Source organism: Liolophura sinensis, chromosome 13, assembly GCF_032854445.1.
Source record: "Liolophura sinensis isolate JHLJ2023 chromosome 13, CUHK_Ljap_v2, whole genome shotgun sequence".
NCBI classification, from domain to species: Eukaryota; Metazoa; Mollusca; class Polyplacophora; order Chitonida; family Chitonidae; genus Liolophura; species Liolophura sinensis.
Window position 1 is genome coordinate 19,204,908 of NC_088307.1, and position 23,947 is coordinate 19,228,854.

The 23,947-nt window shown below is 37.2% G+C and overlaps 1 protein-coding gene across 1 annotated transcript in view; it reads left to right on the plus strand.

Moving 5' to 3' along the window:
* LOC135480201 (heparan sulfate 2-O-sulfotransferase 1-like) overlaps positions 1-19,748 on the plus strand; it is a 108,495-nt gene extending 88,747 nt beyond the window's left edge. The window contains exons 5-8 of the mRNA XM_064759972.1: positions 1,780-1,918; positions 14,399-14,496; positions 15,566-15,723; positions 16,827-19,748. Coding sequence (XP_064616042.1) covers positions 1,780-1,918; positions 14,399-14,496; positions 15,566-15,723; positions 16,827-17,047 — 616 coding nt within the window. The 3' untranslated portion in view covers positions 17,048-19,748. The remainder of the gene's footprint in view (positions 1-1,779; positions 1,919-14,398; positions 14,497-15,565; positions 15,724-16,826) is intronic.
* Positions 19,749-23,947: the final 4,199 nt, after the last annotated feature.

Sequence of the window (23,947 nt, forward strand, 5' to 3'; positions counted from 1 at the left end):
GGAGTAGCTGATGGGGGGAAACTCCCATCAGTTCTGAGGAATTCACTCGGTGCCTATTAACGAGTAGCACCAATGTTTTCAACAGGTACTCTTTGCATTCAATTGTGTAAACATAAGATCAAAACCAACTGCCTAAATATTGTCATGTGCGAATGGGTTTCCATGACAACCTGGAGGCAAAGGCGCAGATTGGCTGGCGGATGTCTTGTGTTCTTTGGTTGACGGCTCCATTTTCTCCCTGCCGTGTTTATTTTCTCCAATTTTCTGCCGACACCCTGCCCAAACATCTTCCACCTGGACCTGTCTGCTGGTTTTGGCCAGCTGTAGCCTGTCCTGAGAGTCAACTTTATCTTGGTGTTTTCCTTGTTCCACCTGCCCAACCACAACACAACCCAGCACCCCCTGATAAGAACAAACAACTTAATTAAGGATTTATCTGGCTGTGCCCTGGTTTATCTTATCTTTGGAATAGAATTAATAACTTTATGCACAATGTTTTCTTTTATTATGGCTGATGGTTAATTTGTTTGGAAGGCAAGATAAGTAAGAAACAAATTTTACTTATTTCTTTATATAACTTTAAGTAGGAGCAGCTTTATCACATATCACAAAGTACAGCAGGAGCTTGTGTCACACCTCCGGCTTCAAAGCCTGCATCCAATAATGGTTCAAGAAATGATTAGGGAGTATTGTGTTACTATAACTGATGTAATCTTGCCTTTGAAGTCTCATTTTCTGACATTTGCAGAGGTGGATATCCATGTACGTGAAACAAAGATTATTTGAATAAATGCATATTATGGTGATTACTCAATCCATGTTAGGTATTAATTAATATTCATAAATAATCAGGTGGCATCTCAAAAAGCTCTCAATTATGTATTGAGCTTAAGGTTTGAGTTGATGCATCTCCTCCAAGGGAGCTGTTTGGTGGTGACCTTACTACATATACATGTACCAAATATGGTGTGAAAAATGTGTTTTAACGATGCTTATGAAACTCCATTTTCCTTTTGTACATGGAGTTTTCAAGAGTTTTAATCAAATTTAGAAAATAATGGATACAACTGTGTTCTTTGTATCTGTGTTAAACATGGTGTATATTGAAAATTGGAACCTGTCCTGTCAAGCCATCAACCCTCATTGAATTACATATGCATTGTTTTTTTTAAATGTGTTTCAGTCATGATACCGAGCTAAACATTTGGATAATGTCAAAAGCTTTATGAATTGGTATCACTTTACAAATTTCTGCCAAAAATATGGATAAAGTGTGTGCTTTGAAAAAACACACTGCACTGAAATTGTACACGTTTGTACATCTTGTGCACTGCAAACATACATGTATGTTTATTCTATCTTGGTGTACAATTTGAATACTGATTTCACTCGTCGAGAACATACATTGCATTTTACCAGCGACAGTGAAAACTGTTGACTTCTCTTTGCATGATTCTGTCCTATTTTTGTACTTTATATACTTTCTTAGTCCTTTGGTGGTTTGTGTCATACGTCATTTTGGGAATTGGCCTGGCAATTATTGGCCTGAAACGTCCTTACTGGTTGATGGCTGGTACACAAATGTCTGTTTTGACACATAAATTTAAACTTTGAAAAATCTGCATGCTGGGTGAATTCTATTTACACCTTCATTGTGTGTTTCTATGTCAAAACCTTGCAAGACCTGACATTGTATCAGTTTATCAGATACTACTCTACACGCATAACCATTTGATATTCGTTCAAATCGTGTATTGCTTCTTTTTTGGTATTTTCCAGATTTGGAGTTCAAAAGAAACCAATATTTATCAACTTGATTCGAGATCCTTTAGACAGGCTTGTATCATATTACTATTTCCTGCGCCATGGCGATGACTTTCGACCTCACCTGAAAAGGAGAAAGGCTGGTAATAGAGAGGTGAGTTTAATAACAGTAAATGAGTTTTAATAACAACAAAACGGCAAGCTTTCGAAGTAACGCTTTTTATATACTTGGCATTTCAGTTTCTCCATTGTTATTATTGCGAATGGGGAGAAGATTTCAATGAAACAGATATGTAATGTGGCAAGCATGCTGCCGCCAGGTTAAAATATAGGCTGCTGAGTGAAAATTAGCACCCAGCTCCCGTGTAAGGCGAGATCCGGCGACATTTCAGTTAAAAGAATGGTGGCCTTCTGAAATGCAAATGTGACTTATTCAGATTCATTCCTTTTGAGGAAGAGCTGAAATAATTTATTCTAGAGTGTGATGGCAAGTTGTTATACATGTACATATACTTGTACCATAATCCATGACAGATTTCGACTGAAACGAATACCTTTATGGTCACGTGATACCAGAAACAGCATCAGCCAACAGAAATACACACTCCGGACAAACTGTAGTTGTATTATGCATTAGTTTGTATACTTTAGCCTTTTGAAATATATACAGGGTTTACATACACACTGGTGCCTGTGTGGTATGTTTGTCGTGTTGTTGTTGTTTCAAACAGGAGTCTACTTACTGCGTAGAGATAGGAGGTGCAATTGGCCGTAGAATTGTTTTTTCGTACACATTTTTCTCTTCGTTTGTAATGTATCATCATTTGTCTTGTGCGTATGTATATAGCTGGTGGTTTGGTGGTGTAGCTATTCTAAGTTGAACAACACCTGAACACGTGGTGACACCCTTCAGCCTTGCATCAAGTATAGAGACTATACCAGGGACTTAATGAGTTGAGGCTTCATAAGAGGTTGTCTAGCTATGCAAAAACGCAAAAATGTAAACAGAATTCGTTGGGGGGAAATGAATGATGTAGGCCTATTTATGCATGCTGACAAACCAGTGATAGTATTTCACCTGGATATATATCTATATTGTACTGTCTTAATTTTTCTGTTCGTAAATAAGTAGACTCCAGGTAAGGCCCTGCTGATGTCATTATTTCTGAGTAATGGAGAGTGATTGACACAAACTGCAGAAGTGTTACCAATTCAATTAAACACCCAAGGCAAATCGTGTGCGTGTAGCTATATAAAAATATATCCCTGTCTGTGTTGTAATATAGGCCTAAAATCAAAAAGTGAAGAAAACACCTATATATAGGCCTACCTTGAAATTTGCATACAGTTACAAGTAGGTGTATTGGCCTAAATGCAAACATAATGATTTCGAGTTGTGTGACTAGAAAATTAGCTCAACATTGCAAGGAGCTTCATATTGGAAAACCTGCAGAGATGATCAATCTTGTCACTGTTGGTAATAAGTCAGGGCGAAATTAATGTTTATCAAAGAGTTCCATATGGTTTGTGAAAAGGTCTCCTGCTGTTCATTTATACTTACGTCTTTATCGCATAAAATTTACCAAAAAAATGTACATGCATTCACCTGTATACAGACATGACCAAATCAGCGGAGAGTATGAGCAGCAAACGCAGATTGATTGCATGTGGATGACTTTGCTACATGTTCATATATCTGCACATTTTATTGTTTAAAATTCAATGCGGTCGCTGTGAGTTCAAGTCCAGCTCATGCTGGCTTCCTCTCTGGCCGTGCGGTCTGTCAGCAACCTGCGGATGGTTGTGGGTTTCCCCCGGGCTCTGCCTGGTTTCCACCCACTATAATGCTGGGCACCGTTGTGTAAGTGAAATATTCTTGAGTACGGCGTACTATCAGTCAAATAAATAAATAAATAAATATTGTTTACAATTACATCTCTTAATATCTTCCATAAATTCTTAGAGTTCTGCTGTATACAGACTACCAAAACTGTGGTTGTTGCAACAACTGGTTTAGCCTAAAAATAATTGTCTTTTAATATTTTAAAAATGAATCAAATCTGGTGCCAAAGGGAAAGGCTATTTATGTTAGACAACTGTATATTTGTTGCTGTGTAAAGTTAGATGTTAAAAATAAGGTGTGTTATACTTCATTTATTGGATTGGTATTCTGTGACAGTCTCGAGATTGTTGCATTTTTTTATGACTTGAGGTTTAATTTGAGGCAGGCAGATAAAAAAAAAAATTATCAGCCCTATCAGGGTGTCCAATAGGCTGATTGCATCCACTCATTTGACCAAGCATCTGTGTTTGCTTTCAGGAAATATTTTGTTTTGTAAGTGTAAAAGATAATTCTTATTATGTTATGTAAATGTTATGAACTTTGTCAGGTACATGTAGCTAGCAAGGTACTGTTGTTCTTTTAGTCTTTTGGGCAACAGACAACCAGTAAATAACTAAAACTAAATAAATAGCTTTACTGTTAAAATAACAGTAACCCTGATCAGTGTCATAGAGGTGAAATATTCTTGTTTGACCAAAAATACCAATCAAATCAAATACTGGTCCCGCAGTCTTAGACTTACGTCAAAATTTCATTCATTAATCTTTGTATGTTCCTTTGGGTTATTTCAGGTGAAATTTGTTTTACAGTAACTTAACCCAAAATTTACATTGTCAAGCAATATTCTGACACTGTTACCTACGAAATAACAATTTTTAAAGTTTCGACTTAAAGTCTAAGATCTTTTCGTGATCGTGGGGCTGTACTTGATGTAAAATCTCAATTATGACTCTGGCCATTGCCTGATGCTGAGAGTTCTATTGATTTTAGAAAGATGATATCCTGCAGGAAGTTCGACTCCAAAAGTAGTGTGTTACGACCTTTTATTTCTCTCCAGGAGCATATGTTTTTCTCTCTTATGGATGTTTACGACAAGTATAGTGTACGGACAAAAAGCTTACGTAATGGCGAAAGCAGAATTACACTGTCTGGGTGGGTGTTCCATGGCATTTTTTCCCCGCAGTAATCCATCAAATCTTGCAACTAAGCTGTTGGCATGTATAGTTCTGTGTAAACAACATCAAGTTTTGCGAATGGATGGTGGTGCCCGACCTTATGTATATTTTTTTCTGACGTGAGTTGTAGATACATCTGTATGTTTTTCAGGAGATAACAGCTACTGTTCCCATTTTGAACAGTCTTGAAAGAAAAAATGAACCATTTGTTCTGTATAAACTGTGTTGTTAATGTTTAGGAATAAAATGTTTAATATACTTTAAATAAAAGTGCATAGTGTACACTAAATAAAAGTGTATAGAACTTAGGCATAAATTTATGAGAAATGAGTTATTATACAGAAGTAGAAGTGTACTGGGTCTAGTTTGATATGATTAACAGGTGTGATTGACTAAATTCTTGTCTCCAAATAATCAGTTTCCTTTTTCCACCTTAAAAGCTGTATTCTTCCGTTATTTTGTAATAAACGTTCGAAGATATGACACTTTATGACTAACAAATACAATATGAAAGCTGTTCATAACCTACGTCTAAATGTTTTTGGCTGAAAAATGTCAGTCAGAATTGACCAAACCTCTCAAATCTCTCAAAAAGCCCTGTGTTTAGTCCCTGTTAGACTTTCTGCCACTTCAATCAGCTGTATTGCAGTCCTGTCCCAGCAACACTAACTTTAGAAGAAAGGAAGTGAAAGTCAAACTCATCAAATACTGTGAGTGAAAGATGCTCATGTTTTAGTATTGTCCAGGGCTGTATTTGAGGCTGTAGAGCTGTGTATAACATCCACTAGGACTAGAGTTAGCAGAGTGGTGCTGACTGATCAGGGGATAAGTGTAGAAACACACCTTGGTTATCCATTAACACTACAGGGAGAAAGCTAGATCCAGGCTCTGTGTTCAAGCCCTTCTGGGAAGAGAATACTATGCCCTGGATATAGTCTTGGACTGCCTTTTTCCCCCTCTACAAAGTGTATAAGGTTGAAATTTCTTAAGATTTGGTGTAATTAGTAATTATGCAACCAAATGACTATACAGTTTTCTTTGGGCTATGTGGGTCTACTTCAAGACCTAGAATTGTGATTTTATCAGCTTGGAGAGCTTTAAATTCCGCCTAACTGTTGTCAAAATATCCAAGACTGTCAAGGACACATGGGAAAATGGAGAAGACTTGAATTACAGAAAGCCTCCTTAAGTCAGATGACTGACAGGGAATATTTGACAGCTGCAACAACAACACATGTTCACCTTTGACTTGCCTAAATATGGTGATAGCCATGTGAGATGGTCGGTCACTTATTCCTGATAGCCACATGAGATGGTCGGTCACTTATTCCTCGGAATTAAGGAATAAACCTACATGCTTAGGTAGCGCATTTACAAAGTAACCTGTCTAGAGTTCTCACTTTTGATACATTTTCTGCCCAAAAGACAGATGTCTTTTCTCACTGTGAATTTAGTAAATTGAAAACAGTTTAGTGTTGTCTGAAAGATGAATTGTAGACTTTTGTTTCTCAGAATTTTATAAAATTTGAAAAGCATCAACTTCTGTATGAAGGCAAATGGTTTAATGTGGTTAAGACTTTATGGATGGACATTGGGCAATTTTTGTAACATTGTTAGGTCATACATAAGGTTACTGCATGCAGGCTTTGGGGAAATTGCCTATAACAGCGCAACATAATGCATCTCTCTACAAGGTACATGTAGTTGTCCAATTGTAGTGCTTTCCCCTGGCATTTACTAAAGCTCTATCACCCTTTGGCCTACCATATGTGAAATACTCCAGGCTGCTGCATAGTGTAGTATATTAAACCAAGACGCTGGCCGTACGTGGGAAGGTGCGTCAGCAGTCTGCGAATGGTTGTGATTTTCTTCCGGGCACTGCCCAGTTTGCTGCCACCATACTGCTGGACATCGCCATATTAGTGAAATATTAATATATTTAAGGGCATCATATGGAGGTATGAAACCTCCTGTGTAAGTACATGTAACAAACACCCTGAAAGACCTTTACTACCCGAATTCCTCAACCTTCTGCATATGAAGGTCAACTTTCAGTGCAATATTTGTTTATGATGATTTTACATTGGTTGGATTGGCCACTTTCTGGGCTTTAAATAAAGTGTAATTTTTTCAGTCTACATAGAAAAAGGCCTTCAGGTAATGCTGGAGTAAACACCTTGAAAAGGTTGAAGATACAATATATTGGGCAATACAGTAGAAGTACATGTGTCTATATAAGGCACATTGACAATCTACGGGGCTTCAAAAACTTCTGGTTTTTTCACTGAAGACTTGTAGGTTGGAGAATAACAAGGGGTGTAATGGGGACCTGACAGCAGAACCTTGACGTCATATTACTGACAGTACAACATTACAACAGAAACTGATACATTGTAACGATTGTTATGCTACAATCTGTTCTTGACGTAAGAATGGCTCGAGGTTCTGCTTCACACTAGCACCACCTAACGAGGTTACAAAATATGCCGCCTCCCCACTGACAGGTACTTGGCATGACTGTGGTTTCTTCTTGGCTCTTTCAGGGTTTTTGCACTTTTAAACCAGACCATAAGAATATATGAGAGCCAGTGAAATATTCTTGAACACAAGAAGTACAGGTAAAAACAAAACAACGAAGTGATGAAATAAATGAATATAATGCATGTATGATAATCTTCAGTTTAATTTGCTTATTTGTTCATTTTACCACTACATTACTAAACACTGCAGACACACCACCAGGAAACAGTGTTGTCTTGCTGCTTTTGGTGGCAACCTGACATGATTTATGGCCTTTAGACATTATTATAAAATTATCCTTCTGAAAAAAAAACAGCTCACCACCATTTGTGTTTGATGTTGATATTATATGCTGGACGTCATACTTGGTAAGGCTGGACATCATACTTAGTAAAGCCCTACCTTCAGGTCTACAGGTATCCTTGATAATTACAGGTGTATCCCTCTGTAATAGACCTGTTTTGAACGTATCTCCAGTGAAGATCTGAGGGTAGCACTGCCTCACTGTCAGAGATGGAGGGTGGGGATTGGATGGTATGGCTTTTCGGGGAAGATTCATTATTTCTGCTAAATGGATATGTGGATAGGTGGCCTGATGCTTTAGTTTGATTCTTGATAGCTATACATTATATGGGCATGTATCATACTATCTTACGTGTAAAACACACTGTGGTGGTCAACATACTTGATCTTCCGTCCTCTTATTAAGCGGAAGACACAAGTTCAATCCTGAGTCAGGACATGCCATTTTATTAGTCAGATATTTACAGTGTTATTTGTGGTCTAGTGGTAAGTTGTACATGCAAAACAGATCAATCACATTCTACAAAATGTACTGTTGTGAACCTTGTGCGTGTGACGAAGACTCAAATTCAAACAGGTTTTAGTATAAGAATATAATGTGCACAATTAAAAGGCTATCATTAGACATATTACGGTAATCAGAACAGCTGTTAAATGGGGTCATGTTAGGCCAAGGCAGACCATGTGGTGCCTTTTCCTTCTCTTCCTACCCTGATGACAGCCATTTGTTCTGCCAAAATATGGACAGGCTAAAACTGCCAGGCTTTCGTAAACAAACTCCATTCAGACAGGAACAAAATGGCCTGTAGATTCTTTTAAACACACACACACATATATATATATATATATATATATATATATATGTATATGTATGTGTGTGTGTGTGTGTATGCCTTAAAATGAGTTTCCGGATGCAGCGATTCAGTATATTAAGATGTGTTTGTGAGTCAGCCGCTGTAGGAACATTAACTATTATCATGTGCATGAATTCTTAAATATAGGGAAAACATTATCTTGAAATCAGTTTTACGTGAATTTTTAAATGCAGAGAAAACAGTGGCGTGAAATCATTATACACGAACTCTTAAATGCAGAGAAAACAGCATGAAATTATTTCATATGAATTCTTAAATGTTGAGAAAACAGTAGCGTGAAATCATTATACACGAACTTTTAATTGCAGAGAAAACAGTAGCGTGAAATCATTTCACGTGAATTCTTAAATGCAGAGAAATCATTGCGAAATCATTTTACATGAATTCTTAAATGCTGAGAAAATGAGAAAACATTGTTGCGATTTTATGTGAATTAGAAAACATTATCGTGAAATCATTGTACAATTCATTGTACATGAATTCTTAAATGCACAGGAAACATTATCATGAAATTATGTCATGCACTTGGTTAAGGAGAAGAGAAAAACTTAAGAAATGTCATGTGCGCTAAAACTATTAAGGCTATTTTAATAGCATGGTTGTAACTGCGAATGTTGTTCTTGAATACATGTAATTCTGTTTGGTTTTTTTTTATTTTAAATGTTAAAGAAAAGTGATAAAATGTTCGGATCTTTTCACAGGCTTGTATGATGCAGCACTCTCACCTAACTTCCTAAACTCTTTCCCTTTTTCCATTTAATTAGCAAAAGTTGAAAAAAAAATTTTCAAACAATCTGTTAAGCAAACCTGCCTGATATTTTGCAACTCAGAATTCAGTACATTTGACACTCCAATGAGAATTAATATTTTACAGAATCAAGGTTTTGACATAATAATGAAGAAAGAAAGGCATCTTTACATAGATTTAACAGATTTATGCTAGATTCTGATCCACATGCTAGGTACTATCCAGGAATGATCTGTGTTCATTTATATGTACCTATTTCCCACCAGTGTGCTTGCTATGAGTTCAAGTCCATCTCATGCTGACTGCCTCTCCAGGCAGAAGGTCTGTGGAAGGCCTGACAGCAACAACGGATGCATGGTCATGGATTTCCCTCGGACTCTGCCTGGTTCACTCCCCCCTTAGTGCTGGCTGCCGTCGTAAAAGTGAAATATTCTTGACTATGACGTAAAACACCAGTGAAATAAATAAGTAAATACATGCACCTATCTACATGTTCCATTGTTGCTCCAGCTTAAAGGAGAAGAAAACATAAAAATGATGCCAAAATCAGATGAAAGAGCGTCAAAACTTATTTGCAAATTTGATCTTTAATATTTTTTTGGATTTTTTTTTTCGAGAGAAAAGGGCATTTGAAAATATTTTGTGTGGCGGGTATTTGCGACCAAATTTTGGTATTTATTGTTGTTGCATAATAATGTTCTAAATAAGGATGTGATGCTTGTCTAATAAATTTATTTGAATGTAAATTTGTTGTTTATATCAAAACATATGCATTTGACCTAAATTATGATAATACTTATGAACATTTTGAAAATATAAATATGATCCAAACTGAGGTTTAATACATTTGTTATCTGAAAAGAACAATTTCTAGTGCAAAAATATTTATTAAACTGTGTTACATCCTCATTTATGACATTATTAAACAAAGACTATAAATACCGAAAGGTGTTCCCAAATACCCACCATACAAAAATTATTTTCAAGTATCTCTTCTCCTTAAAGAAAAATTGGAAAAAATATTGAAGACCACATTTAGGAATAACTTTTCGCACTGTTTATCTGAACTTTATGTCATTTTTATGTTTTCTCCACTTTTAACACCATACTGAAGAATTTCATCATGTTCTTTTACTTCATTTATCATTGAACTACTTCTTCATTATTTAGTTTTGACTACAAAGTATGAACATGCTTTGACATGATTTCTCTTAAGCAATAATCTGGAGACAATAGGGTAATCTGTTTAAGTAGGCTGAAGCACAGGGCATGTTCTCTGACTTGTAAAAGTTACTGCTGGGGTTAGACAAGGTTGCCTGCTTAGACCCCTCTGATAACAGTGTCTGTAAGAAGCCTGCTTAAGAGGCTCATAAACTAGTCTGTCTAGAACAGCATGGGGGAAATGGATAGATAGTGTAAGGGACCAGTCTCTGAAAGATGGAAATATGTTTATATCATCTCCATTGTTTTCAGGACATTTGCTCTGAGGGGAGAAAAGAAATATTCCAGAGGTACATGCAGTGAACTAGACTTATAAATTAACCCCCCAAAAGTGCTTTTTTTGAGGCAGAGAAGTAAACATCATAAAATATTACCTCTAGTACTGGAACATACACTTTTCTCCAGTAGTTTGTCTTCCAAAGTGAGTAACTTAGTTCTGAGCAAAAGTTATGGTCAAAAGCAGTGCTCGAATGTCACATTTTGTTAGTGGCAGTATGTAGTTGAAAATTGGATTTTTTCAATCTGGTAATAAAGCTTGCTTGAAAACATTTGTGAACTATTTTTTTCACGACGGCCCCTATCAATCGATTTACCTGGAACATTAGAGAGCTCCAGCCCATAATGCAGTGGCACCCTAGCTGCTTCCATTATTTTCCAAGACCTGTAATTTGATTTAGTTTTATAGCCTAGTTGTATGGATTTGTTGTGACTGTGAATGTCATACTTGTTTTAAGGAAGAATAGTTTCAATAATACAGGTGTAATTTTTTTTCCATTTAAAACCTGATTTCTAATGGGGCTATTTGTCATATTGACTTGTCAGATTTGTCAAGTAGAATGGAAAATGGGATACGTATATTTCATAGGGGCCTCCGTGGCTCAGTTGGTTAGCACACTAGTGCAGCGTAATGACCCTAGAGCGCCTCACCAATGCAGTCGCTGTGAGTTTGTCTAGCTCATGCAGGCTTCCTCTCCTTGGGAAGGTCCGGTAGGAACTTGCGGATGGTCGTGGGTTTCCTCCGGGCTCTGCCCAGTTTCCTCCCACGATAGTGCTGGCCACTGTCAAGTGAAATATTCTTGAGTGTGGAGTAAAGTACCAGTCAAATAAATAAATAAATATATTTCATAATGAGCAGCATTCCATGTGATTTGTCAAATACTATAATCTCCTATTATTTATTTATTGTTTTTATTCGAGTAGTCAAATTCGACCAATCGACAATTACAATATTGAACGTGGCATTAAGGCATAACATTATAGTTATAACTGACAGACATAACTCTCAGTTATAGCTATATTGTGTTTCCTTAAAGACGGGCTTGAATAGTAACCTCTTTAAGAGGAAATAAAGATCACAGGACATCACATGGACTAGTCATGTGTTTCAGAAAGGTGTATTCAATAATGTTTGTAGAGCTTATAACTTCGAACTATAACAAATAACTCTATAAGCTGCTCTTGTTGGTGGGTCTAATGTTGGTTGTAGTCTTAGGGACGGCCAATGACCAAAGCAACACACAGAACACATGGTATAGAGACCTTTACTGACAGGTTATTTTGGACATATTTCCCTCATGAATATGTATGAAGTAATTAGGAATATATTAAGAGAATTTCTGAACAGTCAGTTGCACTGACATCCTATCTTTTCACATGGTCCATTCACTTAATTAGGGTCCGCAGTGTAAGGCGACATGAAACCCTATTCAAGATGTCACAGCTATTGCTGTCTGACCTTGTTTGTTAAAAAATTTCTCATTAGCATGTGTAGAACATAAAAATATTTGTGCATATGGTTATGTCAGTTGCCTTGCTGACAACTTTAAAGGTAAATTTTTTACTGAGTAGCTTTAATCAGGTCTTAAGATACATTGTACAAATGTACATGTGCAATGTAATTCACTCAACTGCTCAGGTCAAGTCTGTGCAGTTGGTTTGTCTTCATTCAGGATAGATGTAGTAAAGAAGATGTGCAGTGTTTCACAGCTGACCATTGGCTTTGTCTGCCCCTGGGTCAAGTACCTGGGCTTTAATCCGGGCTAGTCCTGTCTGACCCTCCACTGACAGGGTCAAGTTGGCCCTGGCTGAGGGGTGCCCCCTGTCACTTGTTGGCCAAGATGGATGTGGTAACTGCAGTAGAGAGCATTTCTTTTCCTGAAGGAGAGTTTTTGTTCTGACTCTAGCCTGTTAAGTATTTTGATTTTTTGGTAAACAGTCTCAAACATTTACCATTTTTAACCCGCCTGCACTCAAGAATATTTCACTTATGCGACGGCAGGCAGCGTTATTGGTTGGATGAAACTACATGTAGTGTCTATTAGAATCAGTGTTAAAGTTTATGTAGGGATATATCTCAAATAGCACTTCATGTATTGAGATGAAGTTTTGTATACATGTAAAACACAATGGACGATGTTTCATCGCTGATTCACTGTGTGCATATTAATTATTGTAATTACAAAATTCACGACTTAGTCTCTTGTGTAATCAATTATAAAGCATAAATGAAAAAAATGAGGGGGAAGGTGGTAGTGAGGATCTTTAAAATTTAAAGAGGCTATATCAGAGGTGTTTGGCAAGATTATTTGCCAACAATACAGTTAGCTCAAATTATTGACTTTAGACGACTTTAAAAATATCTGACTTTTACGTGTACTATCTATTTAAATCATTGTAAAGTTTGAAAAATTTGTAATGTGACCAGCTTAATAAATTTAAAGAACTTTATAACCGATCTTGAACTGTAACACATGCATAAATGAGGCTATGAGGTAATTGTTTGGGCTATTCTAAAATAATAGCAAAGAGTTTAATTGGAACTGCTTTGATCGATTTTAGCCTCTGGTATTGCCTCTTTGAAAGGCCGAATCTAGATACAAGGAGAACAAATTGTGGAGTAGGTTTTTATCCTTATTTAAGCCCTAGCAACAGCAGAGTTTGGCCCTGTAAGAGGGTCAAGTGTTCCCTGGCTGGTTTTGGCATCAGTTGTGGCTGGCCCCCAGACTGTGGTAGTCCTTGTGTTCCAGCAGGCTCTGGCTTGCTGACAGCCAAGCCCTTAGTGCCTTACCTTCCCCTAGTCCATCTGGCACCTCTTCAAAGAGGAGAAAGTTTATATCTGGACAGCAACATGTGTAGATTGATTGCCAACTGATCTCAGATCAGATAGGCCATGTGTGATAAGGGACTGATGGGAAGCCTTATCGCCTGAACAGGAAGGACAGGGGTTTATAGAGTAGCCTCCCTTGAATTGATGAATGTGCCACTTGTGGCGACACATAAATATGGGAGGGTTTGTGGTGTATAAAACACCTATGAGATTAATAAATAAATGAAGTATACAAAAATACATTATTAAAGTACCATTTTCACTTCCATTTAACTTTGTTATCAGTTTATATATTTCTATAAAATTGACTAGCTACATGTAAGAAACGGATGTAGTATTAGAAAGGAGGTACTTGTCAAAATTTTTTCTTGCACAATAAAATATGTTTAAAATAGTAAACTGTATGAAGAATAATAGTATCTCATGGGCTAGGGCCCAGATTTATCAGTTGCAAGTTGTCTGAGGATTAAGTCAGATTTAGTCTTAACTTGAAAACTGTTTACAGTTCTACAGTTGTGACTCACCTTACAAATTTTTTTTTAATACTAATGGTTAGGACTTCATGATAAAAATGAAAATTAGCCTTTTAAGTTCAAATTTAAGTTCAGGAATAATGCCACAAATTAACACTAAGTCTGACTTAAGTCTGAGACAGTTTTGTGATCTCAGGGCCTGGTTTTAGGGTGTAGGCTGGATTAAGGCCTTTAACCATAGTGGTCAGGAGTGAGGAATGCGCAATTTAACAATTAGTGACAAAGGTATCGTATGTTAACAAATATTACATGTAAGTTGATTATTTATGTTACTTAATTTCTGAATTTATGTTTTTATGTTTCCTGGCAGACATTTGACGAATGTGTGATGAAACAAGGACCAGACTGTGATCCTAACAACCTGTGGATGCAGATACCATTCTTCTGTGGACACTCTGCACAGTGCTGGTCAGTTCTCCTTACCTTCACTCTCTACTCTCTTTCTATGAGTATTATATAAGATGTGCCTTCATTTTGTACTCTCTGTCGCTCTCTCTTTAATAATTGTTTAAAATGTACATTCCTTCCCTACTCTCCCTCTCTCTCCCTCTCTCTCTCTCTCTCTCTTTCTCATTCTCTCTCTCTCTCTGATCATTGAATAAAATGTACCTTCATTTTGAACTCTCTTTCTCTGATCATTGTGTAAAATGTACCTTCATTTCGAACTCACTTTCTCTGATCATTGTATAAAATGTACCTTCATTTGAACTATCTCTCTCTCTGAACATTTATAAAATGTACCTTCATTTTGAACTCATTCTTTCATCAATATAAATGTACCTTCATATTGTGCTTTCTTTGATTTGAATGATTGCAAGATTTTATTTTCTATAATTAGTGTAAATTTTATTGATTTCTTTGACTGGTGAATAAATAATGAGTGATGAGTATGGGTGTATTTTCATTATTTTCCCTTTCCAAGATCTGTATTTACATATCTTCATTTTGTGTTCTTTCTGTGACTGGCATATGCATGTATCTACCTTTTTACATTGCTCTGTCTTTGGTTGCTTGATTGTATAAACAATATTTTCTCAATCTGTGTCATTTTTAGACCAGCTATGTAACCTTCCACTACCATATGTTGTGTCACTGCAGTCGCAAAGCCACACTTGGGCATGGAATAATTTTGAAATTAGTTGTAAAACTATAGCGATTGTGTCCTTTGGTCTGTGTTGTACATGTAAAGAAGCCTCACATGCCTGCAGTAAAGGTAGCATTGTGACCTCACAAGGTCAATGGTGGCTCAATCGTAGTGGAGTAGATTTGCTGATGTTTGTTCACCAAGTGCTAGCGTTTTTCTTCCATTTTCGACATTTCAAATGATTGGAATCGATTCAGGGAACATAAATGCGTCTAGATGCAGTTTGGCAGTTCCAGCGCTGGGGTTCTGCTTTAAGTTAATGCCCCTTAGGCTGTATTGCAGCCTTTGTTGTGGCTGAACTGTAATTTCTGTGTTAAACTTTGTGATTTCCAGGGAGCCTGGTAACCGATGGGCATTGGAGCAGGCCAAGTACAACCTGGTACAGAACTACCTAGTGGTGGGCATAACAGAGGAGCTGGGCGACTTTGTGGCCATACTAGAGGCGACGTTACCCCGATTCTTTAGGGGAGCTGTCGATCTGTATAACAAAGGTGGGGAAAACCTTAATATTACACGTAAATACAATTCATTGCTGTTTGTAGCCCAACAGTACTGAAGTAATGCAAAGTTTTGTGGTGTCTCTGTCCAGTTCATGATTTTTCAAGGGGTCATACTTGATAAAAGGGTAACACTTGCCCTATGGGTTATACACTGTACTTGGCCCAGGGGTAACACTTGACCCAAGGGTCATACTTGGTCTAGGGGTAATACTTGCCCTAGGGGTAATACACTGTACTTGGCTCAGGGGTAACACTTGACCCAAGTGTCATACTTGGTCTAGGGGTAATACTTGGTCTAGGGGAAATACTTGCTCTAGGGGTAATACTTGGCCAAGGAGCAACAGTTGGTCATTTAGCAACACTTGGCCTAGTGGTCATACTTGGTCAAAGGGTAACACTCGGCCTGGGAATCATACATGGTCAAGGGGTAACTCTAGGCATAGGGATCACACTTGGTCAAGGGTCACACTTGGGCTAGGGGTCACTCTTCGCCTAGGGGTCACACTTGGCCAAGGGATCATGCTGGCTTAAAGGAGAAGAAAACTTTAGAAAATGACACTATAGGTTGAAAAGAGCACATTTTTTTTCTATCTGGTGGTGCCTGCTACATAATTTTGCCATTTTTCCTTGGCAAACAGATAAAGCCTTAAAATGGCAGACTGGCATAAATCGCGTCCTCCATCTTTGACACCCTGTAATTTAGGCTGAGGGTGTGTTGCCTCTCAGCCAATGAGAGACGTTAAAACTGCTGGCTTGTTCGTGTAAACTCGGAACCTACATTCAACATTCCGGTTTCCTGATCGTCAAGAGGAAAACGAGCTGTACTGTTCGCAGCCTTTTAGGAAGAAGAGTTCTACCGGAAATGGAGTCACCCACAGCGGATTTTGGCGCTGACTATATTTATTATTTATCTATTTGAGGCACATATTAGAATTTTTTAATGGCATGCACCTGCGAGGAAATGCATACTCTTTTCAATGGTATTTGATTGATATTTACATTTTCTTCTCCTTTAATACGGTGCTTTTGAAATGGTCTCCAGGAATAACTAATTTATCGCCTCACCTATTTCTCTTGTCTCATTGTCTTTGCAGGGGAAATTTCTCGTCTACGGAAAACATTTAACAAGATTTCACCATCAGAGGAAACTGTCTCTGCTATCCATGAGTCAGAGGTGTGGAAAATGGAGAATGAATTCTATGAATTCGCTGTAGAACAATTTCACTTTATCAAAAAGAGAACATTTGGCATACGAGACGGAGAATTTGTTGAAAAGGGGAAACAATTTAATTACGAAAAAATCCGACCAAGGTAGCCATGTTTGGACCCCATGAAGAACTGAATCAATCATGTAATGGAAGGAGGAGGTAGCATTGAAGTGAGCATGTGCCATGACTTTCAAAACAGGAAGTCCTCTTCACCATACGTGAGAACCACATTGTCCAGTGAAGTAAAGTGAGCATGTACCATGACCTTTCAGACAGGAAGTACAATTCACCATACAAGAAAACCACAAGGTCCTGAGGTAAACTGAGCATGTGCTATGACCTTTCAGACAGGAAGTTGACCTCAGAGAATGACCTTTGACACAGGAAGTCATCTGTGAGCATGTATTTAAAGACCTACAACCAGAAGTTCCATGTGAACATTGATAAAGCAACCTGTATCAAGTGTAAAAAATGGTGCGCAAGACAATGAGTATCAGACTTGCAAAGGAAGTAATTATGGTTTGGATACAGTTATGGTTTGTGAAAGTCAAAATATAACATACATATAATCATAAAACTTTCACCATGGTCAACATGTCTATAGTGACTCACCGACGGCCATCTTTGAAACTACATTTTGATTGAAAGGAACCAACAGTTACTTATGGCTTTGAATGACCTCAAATCATAATGCCTGAACTGATGCAGAAATTGTGTTTATGTTCATGTAGATGTTTCATTGTATTGAGAAAGTTTGGAGCTTAACAAACTTTCTCTGTGATCAGAGCATGGGTATAAATTATTAAGCTTTGCATACAACTCCGTCTATAAAGGTCGCCATTAAAACTTGGTTGATTTACATTTTGTGCCAGGAAATTAGTGTTCTTCATGCACAGTCACAAACAGGCCTGAAAGTACAAAAGTACAAAAGTGTGTACATATTAAGTGTGTATGAATTTAGATTTTATGTCATGATGAGCTGACAGGATGTTAATCATGAGTGTGGGTAATATGTGTACCGGACAGACATTTCTGAAAACCTGTCTACTGTCAGGTTCTTGAACATGGTCTTTTTGATTAACAAAAAAAGCCCCACTAAAATGAAGTATAGATAAGATGAAAAGTTATTAAGCACTGTCTAGAAACTTAATTGCATGCATTTTTTTTTTTTTTTAATATTTCCAACCAAGTAAAATGCTTTACAAACAAAGGGGACATATAGGGTATCAGTAAGGTCACAGCCATATGTTAGCTTGAAAGGTGTATTTGGTAATGGCATTCATAGCTCTGTGTGCATACTGAATGATGAAACCTAGCAGTCGATATGTTTTAAGCGGCAAAAACCTGATGTGACGTCACTGATCCCAAAAGGCCACCATTGAATCTAAAGCTGCAAAAAAATTCTAAAAAAATACATAAAACTATTTTGTTGGGCTTTCAGGTGGCAAACGCTTCATGTTGGTCTTTTCTTTGCCTTTAAACATTATAAGACGATGAAAATCCCTTTGGTATGCTATTGCTTTGCTAGTGGCAAATCTGTTGAATGCCACTGGTTTGTTATTAGGGCACTTGTGGTATGCCCATGATTTGCTATTGGTGCACTTGTGGTATGCCCATGATTTGCTATTGATGCACTTGTGGTATGCCCATGATCTGATATTGGTGCACTTGTGGCATGCCCATGATTTGTTATCGGTGCACTTGTTATATGCCCGTAAGTTGCTAGTGATGACACTGTGGTATGGTGTTATACTGGCCGCAGAAAATCTCGGTTTACTGATCACCACATCCACACACCACTGTTTTCGTGTAACACTACACCCACAATAATTGAAGGCTTGTGGAATGCTAGCAGCCTGCTAAAAGTGTGCTAATGGTGATGTTCTGGCATGCCACTGAGAACCTTCATCCACTTTTCAGTGTAACCCTTTCGTTTGATCATGATAATGATCATCTGAAGCTAACTCATGATCACTGTTTGTACAGAATGATCAAGATCAGATGTGTCACAATTATGATATTCTACAGGATGCGATGGCTTCGCTCATGATTTTTTGCAGGATGATCGAAATCATGGAAAATCCTCGGCAAATCGTTTCAAAAGGATGACTGTTTCAAAGGATATCTTATTTTAACAAGTTTCCGCAACCTTCTGCATGTAACCTCTCCGGCTGCAGTCATTTTCAAATTTAATACTTTACCTTCACTGCTAAAGGCTGAATGGAAATTTATATGGCATTCGGAAAGTATCTTCTTTCAACATTTTCATCCTTATAGCTAAATTCTGGGAGACATTAAATGACATTGAATACTGCATTTCACACATGGAAGAAGTTCAGAAAGTATGGTAATGATGTTAAAATTGTTCTGGAAATGTATATACTAACTGGATATATAAAGTTATAATTTGCTATAATGTAATGTGTATGTTCACCACCGAAAGTAGAACAGAATGTTATTTATTAGTGGAATGTGTTTTTATTACGGGAGATAAAATATAAGTACAAGTATATATATCATAGGTTTGAAGGCCTTCCTCCAAACTTTAGATTTCTAGGTGTAATTGTTCTGCTCAGTGCTCATATATGATAATGCTTCCAATAAGACTGAGTTATATTTTAGACACATACAATATATGTAATCGTTTGCTATACAGTACTAGCTGATTCTTCATAGGATTTATACCAGTAGCCCTTGAAAATGTAAATCGTGTGCTCTATTTCAAGTTTGCAGCAGATGACCTGTGGTTATACAGATGGTTTCCTTTGGGCGTTATGGATTGTTTCCTCCAGCTTTTATGGATGGTTTCCTTCATGCAGTGTTATTTGTTTTTTTAGGTTTCCACCTCTTTGAAATCTGACTACTGTCATACAAATAACATGATGGAATACTGCATAAAATACCAATCAGATAAATAAATAGAAGGAAATGCGTTTTATGACTGGTTTTCTCAAAGCCACAGACTTTCCATCAATAAAGCCATGACCTTTACAGTGTAATATGTTCATTCAGCAATTCCCCAATTTCATGAAGTAATTTAATTCTGCGCTTAATGATTTACAAATTCTGCTGAGTCATAATCAAAATTTTTCATTTGATCGTACTTTTTTGACTCAACTTTAGTGTGTATTTAAGAAACCCCAAAATTTAATGGAAGGACTTATGTTGAGTCTGTGCCAAAACGTTCAAAACATATTTAGATTTTTTTGCGTGGAGCTTGGTGTGCCAGTTTCTTGTGTAGAAAACTTTGATGGGATGAGTTGAAGAGCTGACTGTAAAATCATACAAAAAACCTTAGATCATGATGAATTATCTCCCCTTGATTAGGTTCTCCTGGGTTTTGGGTTCAGCATTTGGTTTTAAGCAATTTCACAATGCTTATGTGCAAGAACAATTATTGTTCAATTGGCATATATACAAACATGTATATAGATATACATACATATATATGAATATACTGTGTATTTTCTACTGAAATGGTGTATCATTTCTTTGAAGAACATTGCTTGTACATATAAAGATGCATAGTTTGGTTTGCTACGTTTAAGATGCAAGTTATATTATGTTTTGCATAAAATGTATCTTGGATATTTAGCTTGGGCTTAAACAGGATTGAAATCAAACAATGTATGCAGTGGAGATTCCAGTTATCACTTTAATCAGGAAGGAAGTCCTATCTCTGTATGCTTGTGTGCAATATATATACATGTATTATATTGATATCTTGTGTTTCACCTGAAATTTGGTTGGTCAAAATTCTCTGAAAGGCCTTAAAATGATACTTTTGATGCCAACCCTTAAGTTTACTGCTAAGAAATTAACCACACTTCACAAAAGTGGTCCCATAAAATAGATGAATCAGTTGGAATTAAGAAATACTGTGTGTCACTTGAAAAAAGGTGAAATACAGTACAGGTACTTGGTCCTTTAATTGTGATCAGAGTTTCGTTATACATTTACTAAAAAAGTCTATTCTTCTTATCATTTTACCAGGCTGACTTCTTCTCTCCATCTGCTCAACTCTCACAGCCAAAGTCTACCTCTGGCAAGTGTAAAGGTCCAAGATTAGAGAAAAATCTGTTCGGTAAAAATACTCTGCCACCAAACTGTCACTATTTTGCGTTTGATGTAGCACATTTAGAGAACGTCATGCATGTTTTAAACATTGTCAGAGAGATTGGCATATAAGCCGCCAGGTGTAAAATTGCAGGTAAATATTTGTGTACATGTAAGTATGTAATGACTTACAATGCATGTGAGCTATTAGTGGTGCAACTGTGACCATAGAGTGGTACAAGTACGTACATGTATGAGCTGTTAATGGTACAATTATGTGAGGACCATATGTGGTACCAATACATATGAGCTATTGATGGTACAATTATGTGAGGACCATACATGGTACGAATATATATGAGCTATTGATGGTACAATTATGTGAGGACCATTATGAAGTGGTACAAGTGCACATAAGTTATTAATGGTACATTTCTGTGAGGACCATACGTGGTACAAATGCATATGAGCTGTTAATGGTACAATTATGTGAAGACCATAAGTGGTACAAATACATGAGCTGTTAAGGGTACAATTATATGAGAGACATAAGTGGTACGAATGCATATGAGCTATTAACGGTACAGTTATGTGAGGACCATAAGTGGTACAAATGCATATGAGATATTAACAGTACAATTATGTGAGGACCCTACATGGCAAAGATGCATATGAGCTAGTAATTGTACATTTGTGTGAGGACCATAAGTGGTACAAATACATATGAGTTGTTAGTGGTACAATTATGTGAGGACCATAAGTGGTACGAATGTATATGAGCTGTTAATGGTATAATTATGTAAGAACCATACATTGCACATTTATGTGAGGGCCATAAGTGGTACAAATACATATGAGCTATTAATGGTACAAATAAGTGAGGACCCTAAGTAGCACAAATGCATATGAGCTGTTAATGGTACAATTATATGAGGACCATAAGTGGCACAAATGCATATGAGCTATTAATGGTATGACCACACAGGTCATTAGTGGTAAAAGCACATGTGGGCTATTGGTGGTACGGTAACTTTTGACCCTTACTCATGTGCATGGTGACCTTCATGGATGTAAGCCACCAATGAGGCAATTGCAAAGTCCCACATGGTAACACTTAAAATGTAATCAATCAAATATACAATAACATTAGCAACTGGTACGTCACAGTTTCACATAAGCAAGCTGTGGTGAAATCATCTGTGAACCGTCAATGGTGAACTCAAATGAACCACCTATGGTACTGTTTCATGTTACATGTGAACCACCAGTGGTACTGAACCACCGTTGTACAGTTGAATGACATCCCACCAGTGGTTTCATTTAAAACGTAAGCAGACAGTGTTATATGTACAACCATGTGGAAGAATTATTTGTGAAAATTACACGTAGCCACTATTAGCAGAGGAGTGTGAGAGGGAGATGTGATTGAAGTCAGGTGTGAAACAATGACGACTTTATGTACGTCTTTACCATTGTTCATTTCCTGCCAAACATGTATTCCTTAGTGATATGAGAATGCCTGGATCTGATAAATAAACTATGATTATAAGGTCTCTAGTGTTTTGTAAATTTTGTGTAAAATTTAAATGCAATCAGCAGTTTGTTTTGCGAAGTATTTTATTGACCAATGTAATAATAAAACACACCAAATTTATCAGTATAATTAATACGTACAGCACAGAGAGTAAAACCAGAGCAGCGAAGACAGTGTGATAACTGGCAAATGGTCACACGTAACTGGTGAAATATGACCTCTGGTTAATTTTCCTCTGTAAGAGTTTTAGTTGAAACTGTTCACGTAAATGCATAAAATAGTAGCAAGTACACGCCCCCTGGCACCATGGCTTAGGCAGAAGTAGGTAAAAAAAATGCAGTGATGTTAATTACAATTTATTTATTTTTTTTTTACAATTTTAGACGTCGCTCGTCTAGAATTATTCAAAATTACCAGGGATATGGAAGTTTTAATTGAAGGGAGTGAAAAGCCCCGAGAGCTTGATCAATCCCAGACTGGTTAATAAGGTAATTAAGGATGGCTGATTTCTAGAAATTAACCGAATCGTTGGAAAATCAAAAGAATTCCATTTGATAATCGTTTTTAACGTAACGCAAATTAGATTAATTACTGTCGCATATGCTGGTTATCTGGAATGTTTCCATCCCGATGTTGATTGCAACTTATTAGACGTCAGTGATGTTACCGGTTCTCAAATTACTGTTACACCACACTTGAGGAAAGTCCGAAGGTGTGCGTGCAAGGTCTAGTTTGAACGAGTGAATCAACCTGACAGCAAGATGTAAATCGCAAATGACGACATACACTATACGGGTTATTCCTAGGGTGATGACTCTCTAGCATCAGCTTGCGATTGAATCGTTGTCATCGATATTCTCCGACAATTTCCCACACGGCATTGTAACTTTATTTTGTTGGCTTCATGATTGTGTCTAATTCCGCTCAACCCGGGGCTAGGGGCTGTATATTCATCACGTTGCCACGTTGGATGTCTGAACAGTTGCAATCAAAGCGCAACCGAGATACATATTTTATTATCGACAACTTTTATACTAGTATGGCCTTGAACATGCCATCCAACATCACTGGATACCTCAGCCTGTAACTAAAGTTAATACAACGGTTATATCGTTATACCCTTTTGAGCAACTGGGGAGACCAGAGTTGTGGGCCTTGGGAATTTCATTTTCGGATTTGGCAAATTTGAAATACTTCACATAAAACCAATAATGGAATGAGAGAGAGGCAACTGAGTTTCTAGTCATAGGGCCTCATCCTTGGAAATCTCAGGTCTCTTATCCCATCTATCCATCGAAACAGACATCCGTATACCAGTCGCTAACCAATAATCACCGCAAGACCAATTCCCAAAACGACGTTTAACACAAACCATCAAAGTACTAAGAAAGCATATAAACTACGAAAATGGGACGGT